Source organism: Gavia stellata, chromosome 1 (assembly GCF_030936135.1).
Source record: "Gavia stellata isolate bGavSte3 chromosome 1, bGavSte3.hap2, whole genome shotgun sequence".
In the NCBI taxonomy this organism is placed as follows: Eukaryota; Metazoa; Chordata; class Aves; order Gaviiformes; family Gaviidae; genus Gavia; species Gavia stellata.
The window spans coordinates 7,969,245-7,989,903 of NC_082594.1; the positions used below are offsets into that span (position 1 = coordinate 7,969,245).

The 20,659-nt window shown below is 37.6% G+C and overlaps 1 protein-coding gene across 7 annotated transcripts in view; it reads left to right on the forward strand.

Annotated features, from left to right (window-relative positions):
• The window catches only part of DLG2 (discs large MAGUK scaffold protein 2), a 660,722-nt gene that overhangs the window by 400,783 nt on the left and 239,280 nt on the right, over positions 1-20,659 (forward strand). For all 7 annotated transcript variants that reach the window (XM_059823460.1, XM_059823481.1, XM_059823437.1 and 4 more), the window contains one exon: positions 20,143-20,211. In XM_059823460.1, the coding sequence (XP_059679443.1) occupies positions 20,143-20,211 (69 nt within the window). The remainder of the gene's footprint in view (positions 1-20,142; positions 20,212-20,659) is intronic.

A 20,659-nucleotide genomic window follows, 5' to 3' on the forward strand; every position in this document is an offset into this window, starting at 1 on the left:
TGATAGGAGGCATCATGGAAAGCAGGTGGGACCTCTAATTACAGCAGTGTAATTTGTCATGGAAATGCGAGAGAATTATAATAGCAGTAATAACGAACCTTCCCTCATTCCTGTCCTAGTCTTGTTTTGCACTACAGTTATCCCACTGGAGTACTGTAGTGCTGACTCAGGCCCCCAGATTATTTTGTATTTAATTATCACCATTTATTATTGTTGACATAAGCCCTATATGTAGATACTTGCAATATGTCCATTTCTGTTAGTTTTGCCAAGACAAGTAAGGTCTGACTTTGAACAGGATATGTCTAAAAATATGCTTGTGATACAGAAATCAGGAGGTAGCACTCTGCTGAGTCTGGGCTAGGCCAATGATACTGCAAGCCTATTTGAGGATGCTGTTGTGGAAGGTGTTGCAAAACTGAATGAGCTGTTTAAACTAGATCCTCATCTCCTGCAGTCGCCAGGTTCACAGCACTTTGCTTCTGCCCAAAAAGTATAAAATACGAATTAATGGAATAGTCAGAAACACAAGAATACTAAGATTAAAAAAAACTCCTGACGTGATGGGATCCACCTCGTGGGTCTACTCTAAAATGTCTACATATTTTTGTTTTCCTTTTCAGACTTTTTTCCCACTATCAGAATGTACTTGTACCTTTATGAGTCTATGAGGATAATAATTATTTCCCATGGTAAAGGGGAAATTGATTTCAGTAGCCAAAGGCTCAAACAGTGGGATGAGATTCTTCTGCCTTTTTTTTGTTTTTAAAAGGACGTAAAACCATCATTAGGAAAAATGTAACCAAATGGTTATATATATTTCTCACGTTACTGCAGGAATATTTATTGATCAGTACTCATTACATTTCCTATTTCAAAAAAGTATTTGTTGCTCTTTAAGAATATTGACTGTATAATTGGAACCATCTGTTTGCAGAGACTTCAGTGTGATACACGTAGTGATAACCATAACCCTCAAAACTTTAAGATGCTTATCTAAATTTGAGTTGGACTGAAAGTCTAAACATAACTTTGGGGGGGGTGTTGTACATTGTTCCCTGATTCAATCTGGCAACACAAATACTACAAAGGTGTTTATGAAAATGGGGAAAACAGCAGAGAGGAAAACGAAAAAATCGTGGGAAGCTAAACTCCCCTTCACCTACATAGCACGTTTATGTACTTTTGTTACAGTTAGTGAGACGTTTTTAAATACTATCTGAGCTTTGAATAAATACTGTCCTTATTTTAGGTTAAGCTTTCATTTTGGTATGGAGAGGACTGCTGAACTTGTTTTCTTATTGATTTAATTAATTTTCTAGTAAATATAGCTATAAATGATTGTAATATTTAAGAGACACAGAAGATACTGAATAACATTTTTAAAAATTACTAAGTGATTCACTAGCCAAGTGAGAAAATTGGCTGTTGTGAGATGAAAGATGAGCTTTCAGATAATCTCATGAGTCAAAGTCCAACTGATTTCTAATAAAATACACATTTGGAAGTACCTAAATTATATTTGAAAGTGAAATGTGAGCTACTAAAGAAATACAGGCCAGAGATATATAGGCAAGAATCTCTGCTTAAATTCCATAGTTTGGCATGTGGTTGCTTTGCAAACCATGACACTTTTGCTTTGTATCCCAGTTTGGATATTGAATTTTCTATCTCTTCACCTTTCAAACAGAAAGCAGTCTCAGTATACCCTTGCTGGAGCTCTTTACCAGCCCCCTTTTGATTCCTAATTAAAGCAATTTCACTCCAGTTGTCTCGTCTCTGTATTTTCTCACTTCCCTATTTGGTGTGAGAAATAGCAGCTCAGTCCTTCATGAAGAATATTTTAAAGCTATTGCTGCATATCTTGGGTGGTTGGAGGTGCTGTGTTTTTGGCCACCAAAATTATCTGGTGATTACTTAAAAATTGTTTGTTTGGTTGCTTTTTTTTCCCTTTTATACCTAACTTCTAATGATGTAACCTGCAGTGAGATCTAAATACGACCTTCAAATCTTTAAAATTTCTCTTATAGATTCCACTTCAGTTCAGAATATACATTAGGAGTTGGAAGGATAATTGATGTTATCCTGGTGGACTAGCATTGTGCCTATTTGCAGTCAGTTTCTCTTCCAATTCCGTAGTTTCTTTGGTGAATTTGCATAAGCACCATAATCTTTTCATATGATAGTTCAATGTTTTAAAAGTGTGTGTGTGTGTAGGAAATGTCAAAACCTTACTATACAGGAAGGCAGAAATGTTTAAGAACATCAGTTCATTACTGGGAGCTGTTCAGGCATGTTCTAGTGTGCAGCTCTAAGGTTTAGAGCTCAACTGTCACTATACTGTCTCAATACTTGCATCCAAAATTTTCTCAAAATGTGATTTAAAAAAACCAACACAACAAATGAAAGCTATACTGGATTTACTGATTATCAATATCCCCAAAAGAGAGGGTGCCTTTCCTACTATTACCTATGGAGGATCTTGGGACCTGAACCAAAATCTTTGGGAGTTTGAAAATACTGAAACTTTGTTTTGTAACTGAAAAAGTGAAGGGGAAAGATTTAGAGTTAAAATTTTGACAATGTAAGTTATACAGTTACTGTACTTCACCATAGTTTCTTAAGCATCAGAACATTTATACTGTATTAATTTGAGAAGTAGTACCTGGGTTGGGGGACAGGGGTGGGGACACAGGAGAGGGAGGGCGGAAAGAGGGGTGCTTATTTATTACTCATAACTATAGGGGAAATGCAAAATCCTGAACTTGAGTTTTTTATAGGAAACATTGAAAAGGACAAGAAAAAACTGCCATTGATAAAACATATGTATCTATGCAGAAATATTCAGTGCCGATTTGCAATAGCAGGACAAATTGACATAGCGTTCATCGTAAGCCATAGTCATTATAAGGTGCTGTATCAATATGAAGTCACTGGGAAAAGGTGGGGGTTTTTTTCCTAAGAAAGAAAAGAAAAAAACACACATTTGTTGTGCAGAAAGGGTTACAAGCTCTAAAGATGCTTGAATTTTGTGAAAGTCCAGTTATGCAACTGACCTTTTTGGGTTGAACCTAAATTTAGCTAAGTTGTCGCTGTAAATTTGCATGTAGAATTTGTTAATGTTTTGGGTTCTTAAACAATTTATTCTTTAAAAGGTTTTTATTTCATTTTTAAAGAATAACACTAGAAGCAGCTAACTTATCTGATTTTTTAAAAATAATGCTTATAGTGCATAAAACTACTACAGTTACTGCATAAAAAGCAAGTTCAATGGAAGTGACAAGATACTGCAATACATTCTTTTAGCTGACAAAGGGAAGGAGAGGAAGATTTAGTTTGACTTTCAAAATTAAAATTTCAATATTGTTAAGGAAATACTGGAACAGAAACATTACAATCCCCAGGGAGATGCATAGACAATTTCTTTTTCCAGAGTATTTCCATATTCCATGCAGAAAATGAATCATTCCACAGATAATTGGAGTTGCTTGCTGTATCTTTTGAGGATCATTATAGTTCTTGCTTTTATGCTGTGGAAATCACTACACTGACGAAGTGGGCAGCAGGGAAAAGAATATAACTCTACAATGTGATAGTAGACTTGTGTGTATGGTCTTGCACATCACAAATTGCTTTTATTTTGATTACAGTGATTTCTAACATCCTAATTCTGAATAGCAATGACTGTATCCTTAAGACAAGCTTTCCTAAAAAGCAGCCTGAAACCATCATAATGTATTACACTGTATAAAGAGAAAATGTATCAGCATGCACACCTGAAATGCACAGAAGCCCACATGGGGGGAGTACAGAGTACGGAAACCTAATGTCACTTGCTACTACTCACTGGTAGTAGGGTGCGTCTGCACAGCCCAATGCGAGACCATTCAGATACTCCTGAGCTGGTTCTGGACAAGTTCGGTTAGCTGATGCAGCGTTCTAACCTGCTTCCAATAAATGCCCACGTTGATTAATAGCTGACTTGGGTGTAATCAGCCGTATGCGTAGACAGTTCAGTTGCTGATCTGATGAAGATTGCATAAGCTGTAATCAGAAGTCTTAGCCTATTCAGGGTACAGCGATTAAGAGCTATGGGTAGGAGGACTTATGTAGTATCTGTGGCAAGAGTGTGGCTATACAGGCTTGGTTGGGAGCAGAAGTCATACAGGTTTGGTCAGGGTACAAACTCACGTAATACTGTCATTGCACCATGCAGAAGAGAATTTGCTTTTGACATTTCAGATGCAGCAGTATGAGTGAAGGTTGATAATATTTCATATCAAGCCTTTACAACCATTTCATATATTATACTACTTCAGTGAAAGGGTATAAAAAGTCTTGTTTTGCAAAGACATCTAAAGTAGGCAATGAATTCATGAGTGTCATTGAAATCACAGGTGCTGTCTAGAATCTTGAGGCTCAAATGATTGAAACTTCTCCTGGTTGTTATTTGCACAGCACTTAGAAAGGGAAGTATGCAAAGAGGGAAATTTACTCCTGATGGAAATTTTAGTATATTTTTCCTAATGGATTTTGCGTGGTTTTCCAGATACCTCTTGTAGTCATCACTCAGAATTAGCATTTGTGTTGGTATGCCTTGGATTACAGAACTGGATCTTTCCGTTAGGGTACCGGCAGGTTGCGCTTCGGAACCAAAAATTCAAGATCCAAACCATACCGGCAATGATCAGAACACTGGAATCATGTTCAGCCTATTTCTTTTCCTTGTCTTTCCTATTTTTTTCTGATACAATCTTGTACAATACCACAGTGCTTTGAATTAATGACAAGAAGGGTAGAGTTTGTTTTGACAAAAGTGGGATTAGGCAGCAGGCGTCCACAAAGAAAGATCAGTATAATACCAAAACTAAATCATATCTCAGTGAAGTCAGAAGGAGAATTACATTGACTTTGTTGGAGCTTGGGTAATCCAAGAATGAACGTGGCAACATAATACTACAAGCAGGTTCATACTTTCCTGTCAAGGCTGACTTCCAAATCACATGACATCATGCTTTGTAGCATCTCAAAGATTATTTCTCAAAAAGCCACAATCTATTTGAAAGTACTACTGGGTATCCTTCAGAAAGAATAGCATCAATGGAAAATAAATTCTTAAATGATTGGAATGGTAAATCTATTCGCTGTTGACTTAAATAAATCAAGCAGCATGGACCATTGCTGAGGAGTAAACCTTAAAACATGGTGCTGCTGTGTAAAATTGTAAAATTGCTGTGTAAAATTATCACCACTATGATAAGAGAGAGGATTTTTATAAAAGTTAATGTAAATTAGCTCTTTGGTAGGATAGAATAGGCTGTATTTTTTTCACATCAGTTTTATATAATTTTGTCCATGTCAACCTTTCAAGTTTTCACATTTAAATTTCCCAATTCTGCTATTGTTGCATTACCACATTACAATGAAAAAAATCAGCCTAATTACTGTCAACTAAAAGAAATGCAACAGTGATGCAACTTAGGAAATGACAGGTTTTCTTCAGCTTGCCCACAGAAATGGTGAATAGCACAAATTAATTTTAGTCTTGTCTACCTAAATGTATTAATATTGCTCCCATCACTGTAAGAGTCTGGATATCTCATTTATCTTTGGTTTTTTAGAGACAGGGAGCTGGAGAATGGAGAGAGTAAATGGCTTTGCTAAGGTCCTAAAGGAAATCCACAGTGAGGCTGGGAAGTTTCAGACTTACTTGCCAAAAGGAGCGAGAAAAAAGCACAAAAATCAAGAAGATGTTGTGCAAATTCAAATTTTAGTAGTGTACATATGAATTTACATCAGTGCAATTATCTTTTTGAAGATTTGAGATAGCTTCAACTGACTTGTAAAATAAATTGCTGGAAAAAAGTGGAAGCTGCCATTTGATTTGGGAATGCTGATTCACAGGTTGATTAACCAATATGCGGGAATTTGGTAGTACCGTAAAGGGACTTTATATTTCTGACCAGAAAAAGCAAAGTGAATTAAAATAGGCCCTAATAACATTTTTAAAGGGTATTAGCATTTCATCTCTGAAGGCTTAAACCAGTCTTTCAGTAAAGAGCAAGATGTGAGAAGAAATTACGTTATATTTTCTCCTGTAAAATGCTAACCGTTTTACCTCTGTTCTCAATCAGAGGTGTGCATAGTGTAACATTTACTGTAAGAATATTTAATGGGTCTGGATTTCCATCTGTGAAACATATAAATTGAAATCATTAATCTTTTCCAACACTAATTTATACATCCTACATTCGCATTGAAAGGGAAGAGTTGGTGTTTGGGACTGATGTGTAGCAACATCTGATTGGTATATAAAAGGATTCTGCAGCTAAAGTAGCTATCATAGGTTTAATAATAAGATGCAAATTTAAATTAATATAGATGCTTCAAAGGTGTAGAATGTCTCTGGGCCTATCTTTGGGCCAGGAGAAAAAAGAGCAGTCAAACTGTTCCACTTAACTTGTACAAAAATGAGCATTTTATATCCAGGAGTAACTGATGAGTGAAAGAACCTTCTCTGGGTTTCTTGATATATGTTTACCCAACCGTATTTGGAGAATTCCACTTGTTAAAAATACGATTATTTAAACAGATATTTTCTATAATAGTAGACAACCCTGGTAAGTTGGAAGAGAGGCATAATTTGGAATAAAATAGTATATCAAAGAAATTCTAAACACAAGAGCCTATTGCCATGGAATTTCCTGCCAATCTTGCAAATGCAAGATTTGAAAATGTGGATGACCATCCAATGCATGGGCTTATCCTCCATCAGTTTTTTTATATCATCTGAGTAATCCATATTTCATATGTGAAGTGTTTCATTTATTGCAGGGTATTCATAGGTTTTCAGAAGAACTGCTTTGTTCTCAAAAATAACGCATGGAGAACTGAAGCAAAAAGCTGCAATGCTAGCTCAGTTCACATGCACAGGATAAATATGGACACAAGATACCCATCTCCAAAAATAGCTCCTTTGCATGGCTATTTCTTTTTACAGTGCTAAATGACAGTGGAATTCGGGTTTTAGTCCTATTTAAGATTGGATGAGCTGATGGTATAAATCCAGCTGTGACCATTTTTACTGATTGATTCATGCTTCCTTGTGCTTCCCTGTCTGTCTGTTGTTCATATGTTTTCTCTTAAACAGCAGTGTTTTTTCTCTCACCGTACCCCGTGCATTTGGTTCTGGCCAAAATATTTGGGAACCAAAGTACAAAGGTACTTGCAGAGAGAAATGATTAGTTGGAAGCAGCAAAGAGAGATTTAGTTCTAGATAAAGTTCTTTATCTCTTAAATGGAAGCTGAAAGTAGAAGAAACATGGCAACATCTTTACCTTTCACACTGAAGTAACCTTGAAATGACCCAGGAACCTTGATTTTGCTGGTTGACTGATGAGAAGATTGTAATTATAAGAAATGATCCCTAACCTACCAGAAATATTTGAAAAGTGTAGTGAAGGAAACTCAGGCTGTTGTCCAGGACTTATACTATTAAGTATCTCAATGACATGAAATCTCTTCCCAGAAGGATCACAAATTGACTGTTTATCAACTCAGTCATGGATGCATGCTTGCTAATTTTGCAAATCTTTTAAAACCAGTTTCCAATGTTTTACTCAAATGATTTATCTATTAAGTTTGTAACTAAACAATTCACCTTAATGACTGTCACAGGCTTAGAGTAAAATTCTTCATAAATTCCTTTCACAGTTCTTTCCTAAATAGCTAAATTTCTCTGCAAAGATTTACTTTAACAACCATCTTTAAATAAATGGTGTTTTATATGTCGGTTTAGGGCCATAAGGATTGACATAACGGAACATACAAATAATCTATCTACCCCATCATTCATCTAATCCAATCCACGGCCTATAATCAAAGACAGGCAAAATTAGTTACTGAAGTGCTTGGACAATGATACAGCGATGTACTATGGGAGATGCTTATGCTTGACTTTCCCACTGTGAGTAACCCTAGAATAAGAAAAATTAGTAGATTTTAATTTTTTTTTAAATCTAGTTCTAGTGTATACCTCTTTCTTAGACCTCACAGTGTAAAATGCTGAATGTTTCCCATGAAATGCTGAGTAACTCCAACTTCTACCAGATTTAAAAGATCCAAGAATCATGGTTCATATAGATTAGATTAGAAACAGAAGAGCTTAAGCTGCTGAATTTCTTCACTATTCATCTTTCATTTTGATAATGCATTCTTTATAATTCTGCATTTTCAAATCACCATTCACTGCTGTTTGTATGTGTTCTGTTGGGATGTTATTTGTTTATGTGCATTACGTTATTTCTACTTTTGCTTTTCTCTGTGTTTATTTCTCCAGGATTTTTGGCTTTGTGTTTAGTATAACTGCACATGCACACATGCATGCTGGGCTGATTTGAATGACAAAGGGAGACCAAATAGCAGCTTATGATGTAGGATTACGTTCTCACCTGTGGTCTGTTAAAAAAGGTAGCTATCCAACCCATATTCCCAGCTTGCTTAGAGATAATGTATATCCAAATAGAAAGGATAGCATTATCAGAAGGTATCACACAGGTGCAGTAAACATTGTATCAGGAGTAACTGCAATATCAAGTGTGCTGTTCTGCTAGATTTTAGATCGTAATCGTAATTTAATGTTCTTTCTGTTCTGATCATTCTTTTTGTTTTAATGAACCACTTCTATGGAAGCTGAATATACTCCTTTTCTGGCTGTTTCACCTTGACAGTGTAATTCATTGCAATGCACACAACAGAGTTAATAAGTGCAGAAGAAATTAACTCAGTCTTATGCAGAAATAATATTAAAACTTAAATTTTTGAAGGAAAGTTTTTATTGTGCAAATATAATGATACAGAATCTCATGGGATATAGAAATGTTTGTTAATGGCATGGTATGGTTTAGCATCAGTTTTTCATTGCTGTTCTAGATCACTTTAATTAATTGTTATTATCCATATGCTTTATCTTGAATGACTAAAAATCAGTGCAATGACTCTACCATGAAAAGAATTTTATGTGCTTGTTTTTCTTTCGATGGAGATGGATAGAAACTTTGCAAATTAGTTTAATGGGCTGCAGTTATTTGAGCTCTGTCATTAGGCTTATTTATCTCTGCTTTCCCTACTCTTTAAAAAAGAAGCAGATGCAGTATAAAAGTCCTATGAATTATTTTTCAAGTGTCATGTTCAGTGCAAAGAAAGTCAACCCTCCCTTGAGCAGAGAAAGCAAAGCTAAGCTGTTCTAGGCACTAAATGCAGTATTGTAAGACCAGTGTAACCATTAAGACATAATCTCTGTCCATTTTATTAATGACAAGATTGCTCTGACGGAGTTCAGTGTGAAAATCACGTTATACTTCCCTTTTTTGGATCCTGAACTGGAATTAGCTATCTGATTCCTGAAAGGAACTCTCAACAGTCTTATAAGTGGTATTCATAACTTTAAATGAACTTCTATGGACTGTGGTGGAAAAGTACATGAAAATGTGAGGTCTTTCCAGATTTCTCTGGTGTCTGTTTAACCATTTGTTTTCTTATCCTCCTGTTGAGAACATATCTCCTATGAGACTGAATTTCCACACAAAAATAATCCAGTTCATCCAGTTCTATTGACAAAAATAAACCAGTTCATCTAAAAATTCTGGTCTTAACACTTTCTGAAATTCAAGGTCTTTCTGGCTGTTAGCATTGTTATGAACAATTTCCTAGTTTACAGTATTTCAGAATTTATGCTGTATTCACAGACCATAAATTAGAGGAGCTTTTTCTTTAGACAATAGGAGCAATTTCCTTACTAGAAAACTTCCCCACTCATTGTGTGGATGAGGCGCCTGGGGACGTGGTTTAGTGGTGGACTTGGCAGGGTTAGGTTTACGGTTGGACTTGATGATCTTAAAGGTCTTTTCCAACCTAAATGATTCTATGATTTCTTTTTTTTCCTTCTTCCCCTAACAATGCAACTGGTAAATGTGCAATTTGGTATTTTTGGACTGCAGATCTTATATGATTCTTCCTATTGTACCTAAATGAGTTTTCCTAAAACTTCTGAGATATTCCTTGATTTCCATCTAAGTTTTGCCATTCAAAGGTTCTTAAAATGGACACATTTTTCAAGTCCTTGCTAACGTCTTTTGACATTTGCTTAAACTGGAAAGGGATTTTGGTGCAGATACTTGTGCTGTTACTTGCACAGAACCTGAATAAGCTTTGTGTGCAATAAATGTTTCATTACAGAAGCAATGCACAGGTCTAGAAATACATCAACACTGGTGTTACGGGGCAGCGGTGAGTGCTGTGTACTGCAGTTGCCACAGAACAGCTACTGATGGAAATTGCGCTACGTACTCCCTGCGCACCCATCTCAACGAGAGCCCTGCAGCAGAGGCTCAGCTGTGGCGGCCCTAGGCCACCATCCGCATCTCTTCATGCTGGGGGTAAATGCAGTTACACCAGCTGTGTGCAATGGGAAGGGGAGTGGGCCAGCAGAGTGGCTGAAAACTGGGGAATCCAAGCTTCTACTTGAAAATTTATGTTTCCTACTCTTATCACTTGCATCAATACCCAAAGAAAGACTGTACATATAGGGATGCACATATTATTGCTTTCCATTTTTAATAGGAAAAATACTGGCATTTGAAATCAAGCATGGCAAATAATGGTATGTGTAAAATGAGTGAAAAGCTGAATGACACTTTCCAGCCATATAATACGACAAACCTTGGCACTCTGCCTATGAATTGTTTCAACATGTTCTCATTATTTAGTGTCTCCAGACATCCTTAATAGAAGTTTTTTTCTAAAGCATGTCTTTCTTTCTATTACATTATGGAAGACGACTGATTAAGACATTTTTCTGTACTAGAGCATGTGTTTTCCTTAGGTGAAGCTGATTTCTTTGTACCCAGCAAGAATGCTTGTTGTTCTGTCACATAGAAATCAAACCGTCTCCAATTCTCTTACACCCTGTGCAATTTGTTGGAATGGTAATGCTTGGAAAGCACTAATGCCAGAAGAAAATTAGGAGTGATAGCAAACAGTAAATGAAGTACGCCGTTTGAGTGTAGCAGCATGGCAAAAAAACCTTAGTGATGTTGAATTACATAAGCATCATGTCAAAGAGTAGGGAGGAGGTGATAGCTGCTTTCTCCACGAGAAATTGAAAACTCAGCACTGTATTAGGCACTGGTACCAGGGTACCAAGAGACATAGGTAATTGGGAGGCCATGCAGGGTGCGTCAGGAAGTTTTTTGTCATTCCTAAACAAACGTTCCCTATTTAAATTCATGAACGTAGCACTGCATCCTCTTCCACAACTGTAATTAGAGCCAAACTCAGTTGTTATGTTCATGGACCATTTCCATCTACTATTGCTTAAGCAACTGAGAAGGTGACATTTTCTCTTCTCTACCATTCCCCCTTTTTTTTCATACATACCTACGTATGGTTTTCACTTGTTGCAAATATTTTGACATGTAAACCACAGTCCTCAGCTGGTCAAACTAACTTCATCAGGGAGTATTTCAGCTCCTAGGTGGAGCTTTATCAGTCTTCATATTCATTACAATAACATAAACAACAACAATAATAATAATAATAATAAACCTGAGAAGCTAGTAGGAAGACTTGAGATTTATTTTTTTAGCAGTAGCAGAATGTCTTGGAATGCAATGGAGATTTAGGTGTCCCACTTCCAAAAACCCTAGTCTATCCAAAGTATGAGGAGAAGCTATGAACAAGAAACATAATGAATTAGAAGCAGGATGGGGTGAAAGGGAGGAATTTAAGCAAAATTTTAAAATGTGTGTTATAACAGAAATCAATATCTAACAGTGACGTCTAGAACAAAATAACCTCCCAAAAGAGCAGGGTGCCATGTCTGAGTTATTAAAACAGGTCTCACGTTTCCTAAACATTTGTTCCACTTAATTCTGCATCGATTTGACACAGTATTTTTTTCTCATCGTTTTCACTCAGTATGCCTCATTTGCTCAGTCCTGTGTTCTTCACAGGACTGTGTAAGTCTGTATTTACCCTACATGGGAACAACAGACTACGTGTGAAACTCCATCAACAGTATAACCTCTCCACTCTACTCCTTTAGACAGCATTCCTAATTATTTTCAGTTCCCCCACATCGTTCCAAACTTCTTCAATTGTTTTAAATATTATATTTCAAACTAAAACAACAATTCCTTCTCAGATAAGCATACTTTTTATATTTTAAAGCTTATCATTATCTCCTGCAATTACCTCAGCCATACAGAAGCAGATTTGAGGTCAGTGGATGTTTCACCACTTTGAAGATAGGTGCTGATTAGGCGCACTGCTAACAAAGGTGGATAATTAGCTTTATTCCGGGAGCTGAAGCATTCCTCTGAGTCACAGTTTCACCTTGCATTCTGCCTTATTGCTATCTATACGATGCCAATTTAGGGCTGCAGTAACTCAAATGCTTTAACTTGCGGGATGTGGCTAACCACTTCTCCTTGTCTAGTGTTTGGGGAAGGAAGGAAGGAAGGAAGGAAGGAAGGAAGGAAGGAAGGAAGGAAGGAAGGAAGGAAGGAAGGAAGGAAGGAAGGAAGGAAGGAAGGAAGGAAGGAAGGAAGGAAAGGAAGGGAGGGAAGGAGGCAGGGAAGGGAGGGAGGAAGGAAGGAGGGAAAGGGAGGCAGGAAGGCAGGAAGGCAGGAAGGAAGGAAGGAAAGTAAGGCAGGAAGGAAGGAAGGAAGGGAAGGAGGGAAGGAAGGAGGGAAGGGAGGGAGGAAGGAAGGAAGGGAGGGAGGAAGGGAGGGAGGGAGGGTGTCGTGGTTTAACCCCAGCCAGCAACTAAGCACCACCCAGCCACTCGCTCACTCCCCCCGAGCTGGGATGGGGGAGAGAATCAGAAGAGTAAAAGTGAGAAAGCTTGTCGGTTTAGATAAAGACAGTTTAATAGGTAAAGCAAAGGCCACACACACAAGCAAAGCAAGACGAGGAATTCATTCACCACTTCCCATCTGCAGGCAGGTGTTCAGCCATCCCCAGGAAATCAACACCCCATCACGTGTAACGGTTACTTGGGCAGACAGACACCATCACTCCAAATGTCCCCCCCTTCCTTCTTCTTCCCCCAGCATTATATGCTGAGCATGACATCATATGGTATGGAATATCCCTTTGGTCAGTTGGGGTCAGCTGTCCCGGCTGTGTCCCCTCCCAACTCCTTGTGCACCCCCAGCCCACTCGCTGGTGGGGTGGTGTGAGGAGCAGAAAAGGCCTTGACTCTGTGTGAGCACTGCTCAGCAGTAACTAAAACATCCCTGTGTATCAACACTGTTTCCAGCACAAACCCAAAACACAGCCCCATACTAGCTACTGTGAAGAACATTAACTCTACCCCAGCCAAAACCAGCACAGAGGGAGGGAGGGAGGGAGGGAGGGAGGGAGGGAGGGAGGGAAGGAAGGAAGGAAGGAAGGAAGGAAGGGAGGGAGGGAGGGAGGGAGGAAGGGAGGGAGAGAGGGAGAGAGGGAGGAGAGGAGGGAGAGGTCAGCAACCTCGTTGGCTTTACTTGTGGAAGTGAAATTACTCCAGAGAACCTGAGCAGAGATGTAGTGTGGCCTTATTCTACATATTTGTACACAGAGTGACAGCCTAATCCTTCATTTTGTTTCTTTTCTGTTTTCCACTGGGTAGGCATTTAGCCTAGCAATACTGTTTGTAGAATATATGTACAGATGCCATTTAAAAAAAAGATTATGGTTGCTAAGTCAGTCCAAAAATCCTCACTGCATGTGCCTGTGCATGAAAACAGTGTTACATCTTGTGTGTGGCTTTGTTGCCTGAGGGTGATCTGAAAGTAGCAGGGTGGAATGTCCTATTCTCTGAAGTTTCCTATTTGCCTCTGATGGGTGACTGTCTGGTTAGTTTGACGCTTCTAATACGGGTCAGTAGCTGTCAGTACTGGATATTATCAAGGTGTTTGTAGCTGAGATAAGATTAATACTAAAAAAAAGGACTCTCTGGTCTTCTAATTAATCCCACAGGAGAGCAAAAACTCATTTAAGTTAGAAGTTTAGCTGTCAGCAGCATCAGGAAAAGCTGGTTTCACTTCACTGAGCTGAATTAAAATTCCACATTAATGGAATTAAAGCATGTTGCCTTCTTAAACTCTTACATCCATCAAAGCAAAGGCTTAGAAGCTTTATAAACAACTGCACTGCTACCTCCAGTCCTTGACATAAGAAACAACATGCTGGGAATACATCATAAAACCAAACACTGTTCTCCAGTAGAACTTTTTCAATATTGTGTTTATCAATTTTTTTTCTTTTAGTATTGTGAATAGCAAAGAATAACTTGGAGCTCTAGTTTTGTCTTTTTGTTAGGGTGGGCGTGTTCTGCACAGAATGTACTGATAGACAAATGTAGTTTGTGTACTTCCCTTCTGTGTGGCAGTTTCAGAATTGGGACCTCAAGAATGCTGCTCCAAAGCTGGTGTTCAGAGAGGTCTCTAGTCAACCTATGCCACTAGCTGCACCACTACTTCTTTATGAGAAGATGCAGGTCAATTGATTTAGGAAGCAAATAATGACTTTTATGTTGTCAGTTTTGACTTTCAAAACAAAGACATATGAAAACAAAATGTTTCCTAAATCAGAGCTATAGCAAATAGAGGACAACTGTTCTTTGTTGGTGGGAGGTGGGTTGGGAGAGGAAAGCTGGTGACTTTTCTAGTATTCGGTGTGTAAAGACAATGTGTATTGGTTTTGTATGAGCAAAAGAGACCAGGAAAAATTTTAGATTGTAACAACCTTCTTTCTTGCACCATCAATGCAATGAGCAGGCTTTGGGATGAACTCTGATTTGAATTTCATGCAGTCTGATCCCTTAATGCTGGTTTGTCCTTATTTCTAGCTGCCAAATTGCATTATAGAAGTTTAAAACACAATAAATGTTTCCCTAACGTGACTGTTTCATCCCGGGTAGGGGTTTCACTGGGATAGTGTGCGCTGGTGAAAGTGTCATTTGTGAAGGGAAGGCGGTAGTTCATGTGGTCCCTACAGAGAAAGAAGGGTTTATGATGCTGTCTCCAGTTTCAGCATCACCCACACAGCAGAAGTGCCTTCAAAGCATCCTTGGGCTAGAACAAAATTAAAACTAATGAGACTGGCTACTCACCTTCTTGTCACTATACTTATTGCTATTATTATTTTCATAATAAACATTGAAAAAATATGTTGACACTAGGCTGCTGTATTTTCAGTATTTAACAAAGTCACAAAATGCCAGGTCTTGCCTAGGAAGTAGGTTTAAAACAAAAACCAAACCCATTAAAAAAGAGAGGTTGGATTCTTTGCTCCCTGTTTTGCCCTTTATTATTCATTTAGAATCTTATTCTTTGTTCCTTCACTCATATGAATTGTCTTACAAGAATAGTATATTCCTCTTGTCTCAATGACTAAAATTAAATGGAATTAAGTTAAAACTGGTATTTTACAGGATGTGAGATTCATTTCTTCAGGGAAAATCTATCTTGTGTAACTGTAGTACTGAGTAGTATATTGAAATATTATTACTTTATATTATTAAAACTATTGAGACATTTCATTCTGTATCATTTCAGAGAAAGGGTAGCATTTTTATAAGCCTAAATGTTGAACTTTGAATACTTAGACCTGTGAGTGTACAAATACGTTACTTACCTACATATCTCAATAGGGACGTAAGTGTCTATGGTTAGGCATGCATCATAGAAAATGTTGGTGGCAGTAACTCAGACGTTTTATTTTCTTTTGTGCCACAAAAGACGTGACACATGCACAAGTGTATTAAGCATATGATGGAAACAGCTTGCTTTCTGCTGGTTCCTCCACTTTGAGAGAAGCCACCGGGAGCTTTATCTTTTAAATAAGTCAGGAATGGTATCAGACTGTTATTTCTGTCTCCAACTGGATAGCCACTTGTGTCAAGCAATGATTAAACTGCATTTTTGATTTTTAGGTGTCATTGTAATTCATGACATTACCTTAGAAGGCATAAGCTTGTATTGAGCATCAAACTTGTTTTTTATAATTATGTACAAAAAGGAGGTTTCTTATCACCAGTTATGAATTATTTTCATGAAAAAGCTGAGGAATCATTTGAACTCTATGTCACAAATACCTAGGATTGGAAAAGGGTTTCTAATGGGTGGAACATTGTGAATAGCTGAGCCCCTTGCTTGGAAGGAGTGAGATACAAGGTTCCTTGCACAGCTCTGCGTTACAACATAGTCGTTCCAGGGAGGAATACTGGTTTGGTAATTTCAGGAGAATACTGAATTGAAATCATTGCTTTAATTCATACTTGTTATGGGATTACATTACTTAATAGAGCATCTGATAGAATTGAAAATAATATGGCCATCCTAGTCTCTTTTTTTTCACTCCATCATTGAAATGTGTTTTGTTTTCCCAAGAATCTGCACTTCCCTCTGAACACTCTTCTTTTGCCAGCCTGTCTGGATAATCCTTCGGTTGATTTGCTGCTTCTTGCTCCAGCCATAACAATGCTGTGTGAGGGTAACTACCAAGCAGATGTGGTCGCACGGCACAATTTCTCAAGTGGCTGAGGAGAGTGATTAGTGAGTCCTGGGTACCTTGCCCTTCTGCTGAGATGTTGCACATCTGATTTTCTGAAAAGGATGAGTATCCTCTTTTGGTAAAGCAGGGGTTTGGAAGCGTTTTAGGCTGGACACCCAAAATCAAGGAACCTGGTACTCCTAATCACTTGTGGAAATGCTCTTTGCTCTCATTTCAATTTTGTGTTTCAACAATGATTTTCCTTAGAAAGCTCATAAATAGCATTTTCACCAACCTTTCTAAATAGAAATCATATGTTTTAAACAATAATTTTGATCTTAAAGGTCTTTTCCAACCTAAATGATTCTATGATTCTATGACAATAATTTGCATTTATAAAAAGATGTCCAATTTTTTAAACATACCTAAATAGTGAAATCCAGTAATAAATTTATGAGAGTGCAGCCAATACCAGCTTTAGATCTAGGTAGGTCTATGTTCAGAATGGTAATTTGTTCCATGTTAAAGAAAAGTGTGTGATGTCAGAGATCTTTTATAAAGACTAAGAGTTTTTTCTGATTCTGTAAAGGCCATTATGAATAGTATGGTGACAAAATTCGTGGTCTTTATTCATCCACTATATAAAATATTTAGAAACAGAGAGGTTATAACCTTCAGGTTTTGCAGAAAGTAGCCTGGGTTAAGTATCAATCCTCAAAGGTAGTTGAATTCATCAGTAAAATGCAGAATCACAGAATCACACAGAATGACAGGGGTTGGAAGGGACCTCTGGAGATCATCCAGTCCAACCCCCCGCCAGAGCAGGGTCACCTAGAGCAGGTCGCACAGGAATGCATCCGGGCGAGTTTGGAATATCTCCAGAGAAGGAGACTCCACAGCCTCTCTGGGCAGCACAGAATGACTGTGGGGACTGAGAGTCTATTACAGTGATCAGGCTGGTCCCTTTCCTCTTTTTGAACCTTCCAGTGCAGGAGCAATAATTCACCATTCTGTAAATTACTTTTGGTGAATGTAGCCCTTTTTTTTATTTGAAACATCCAAACATAGTCACATCCCAAGTGATTACTATTCAATATGTTTTTGTGACCACCTTCAGTTACTAATTCTGTAGATAAATGTGAAATTATTTGGTTTTAGCACTTAGCAACTGAAAATCCTACCGTTAATGCTATTGTAATTTTGCTCATTTTGAAGCTGGTCAGAGTTATATAAATAAGTTTGCTGTAGTAAAAATAGGGCAATGCTGAAATCTTTTTTGGGAAAAGAAACGAAGCTCTCAGAATTCGAGCCGGTTTGGCTACTTGTGGTTGGATGTAGATATTGCGGCTCTGGTTGTAAGGAGGAGATCTTCAAACAGGGAGAGGTGGATGAAAAGTTTTAAGGCAAAGTGCCCTATCAGCTGTCATTCCTCAGCTTCCCTTTCCTTGACAACATTCCTTCGAAAAAGAGAACGCTACACAACATTGGTGAAATAAACCCAATTCCTGCATGAAACCTTCAGTTGCTAACTTGCCATGCCTTGTTAATAGATTTTTTCCCCATAAAATATGTAGCATCTGTTGCAAGAATATGAGCTGCTTTTCAAGTCTCCATTGCAGGTTTGGCATCAGCAGTATAGCTCAGGCACAGCTTTGCCATCCTTCTCTTAGAAACAGACCTTGACATACAGTGTGACTTAGAGGGCTGTGACATGCATCATCATCCCTCCTCTCTGTTGGGTTCTTGTTCCTTGTACCAGCCGTATTTTTGCATCTCTTGATGCAACTTAAGGGAAAAAAGTTTCTGAGAGTCAAGCTGCACAGGGAAAGATGGAGGAGTTATGGCTCTGCTGTGCCGTTTCATGTCTACAGGGGGAAAATTCAGGGGAGAGGCTATTTCCTTCCTTATTAATTTTGCATGGGAAGCCAGTACAGGAACCTAAGGATGTATGTTCCCTTCCAGCTCTGTAGAGGGAGAGAAACAGAAGAAAAGCCACAACCTAAACTTTAAATTTTTAAAAATGCCTAAACACTAAAAAAGGGTAGTTTAAAAATACACATCCTAAGTCATTTGCAGGTTGCAAACTTATTGTGAAATTTTAACCAATATTCATAAAATATTATTTGGCAATGTTTGTCTAACTCAACTATTCTGGTCACACCATGATGCCAGAGACTCATGATACTCCTGTACATCCTATGTTCTATGTTTTGCTATAGAACAGCTAAAAAGCTCTCTAGTTCTTCTTACAAGGGGAATATACTTTCCTACAAACTTTCTGAAATACTCAGAACAAGGATGAGTACAGCAGTTTACTGACATGACACAAGAGCAGAATGGTTGCAACAGGGAATACCGGCAGGTAGCAGGTCTTTTGTTTGTCTTGTGGCATGATACCATGTGTCACAACTGTATGTGCTACACTGAAAAATCATATCTCTTCTGTCAGACAAACAGCATTGGGTATGCTACAAGGGAAAATGCATGTAAAATAGATGTGTTGCTTGCTAACATTGAATGTCTCAGTTTTAATGAAAATAAGGTGTGCTGCTTCTGAACAAACAGCTCAAGTTGGTATATAACTAAAACGTGAAAGCAAGACAAATTCTGCATTTAGTAGAATCAGTGACATAAAACTGACTTAAAGATTTATTTTTAATGTGTACTTTACATTATTAATACTGGGTATATGCTCTGTAGCCATTTAAACTGATCAGAGGGTACACCCAGAAGGTTCTGCTTTTTATCTTTAAACACATTGTCTTGGATAAGGAATGCAATTTATTACCACAAAACTGCCTTTTACTGATGCTGTGTTGTTATCCATTTATATTTACATGAATAGTAATGGTACAATACTATTATACAATAATACAATACCGAAGTTAACAAATACTTTGTAATTTATTGGGTTTATGTAATATAGTAACTAGGTTCCTCAACCATGACAACACATACGAAAGAAGCCATTAGACCTCAGGATTTTCAATCAAAAAGATTTTTCTTTCACAGAGTCTGTGTTTTGCTTAGAAAATATCATGTTTTTTTCTAAATGTTGTGTCTTAGACTGATATAATTTCATGTGGAACGAACTCAAGCTACTTAAAATCTGCTAGAAATAGTGAATGTCGGTTGAAATTTGTAAAATTCAAAGTTACATTATGGTGCAATTGTAAGCAGTGCATGTCTTCTTCTACTGAGCATTCTGCCTGAGGCACTGGGAATTAGATTGATAACATTATAATTTACTGTTTTACCTTCTGCTCTGAAATTAACTTTGTGTTTTATAGTTCGTATATTTAGCAGAACAATTTAGCATCTAAGTTATTTTAAGTCACTGAACTGTGTGTGTACATATATATATTATTCTCTTCATTGTCTGCTCTTAATGAGGAACGACACCTGATTTTAAACAAGAGAGATTGTAGGGTTGAGCCCTTTTCTGAAGGGATGAGCATCACTGAAGTCAAAATGCTTTAGACACGTGTAAAACAATCTGTTATTTCTATTTTTGCCTTAGCTAAACTGCTAGAGACAATACGAATAAGGGAAACTTGTATTTCTTTAACAAATATTTTTCTTTATTCTTCCTTGGTCATACAGTCATTCCCAGCACAGCACTGCAACGCGTCCACCCACGGTGAGCTTGCAGCGGACCATTTCTGTGGAAGGGTAAGATGATTCTCTGTTGAAGCTGCCTGTAGAGCTCTCAGATACCACTAAGCCCAACACTGAACTACCCACACACACATAGCTGTTAACTAGATGTGGTTTTGCATACCATAGTGTTTAAGTCTGTGAGATGCAGAAATAAATACTTTCAAATTAGTACTGATCCTTTTTAGATACTTAAACTGAAAGGTTTGGTTTTCATGGAGATGAGAATATCTGTCATGGAGTTATATTAACTACAATTTCTTCAATTCATCTCACTTGACTAGTATTAATTTTTACATGTGTTAGCTGTAAAATGGTTCCCACTAATCATAGAAATACCGAGTGAAGTCTTATTCTATTTTCTTAATGTATGCATGAGTTCATTTTGACAAAGCAGTGTCCTAAACTAAGGATGAAGAAATACTGATAGAGAATAATGATCCTGTGCTGGTGTGTATCTGTG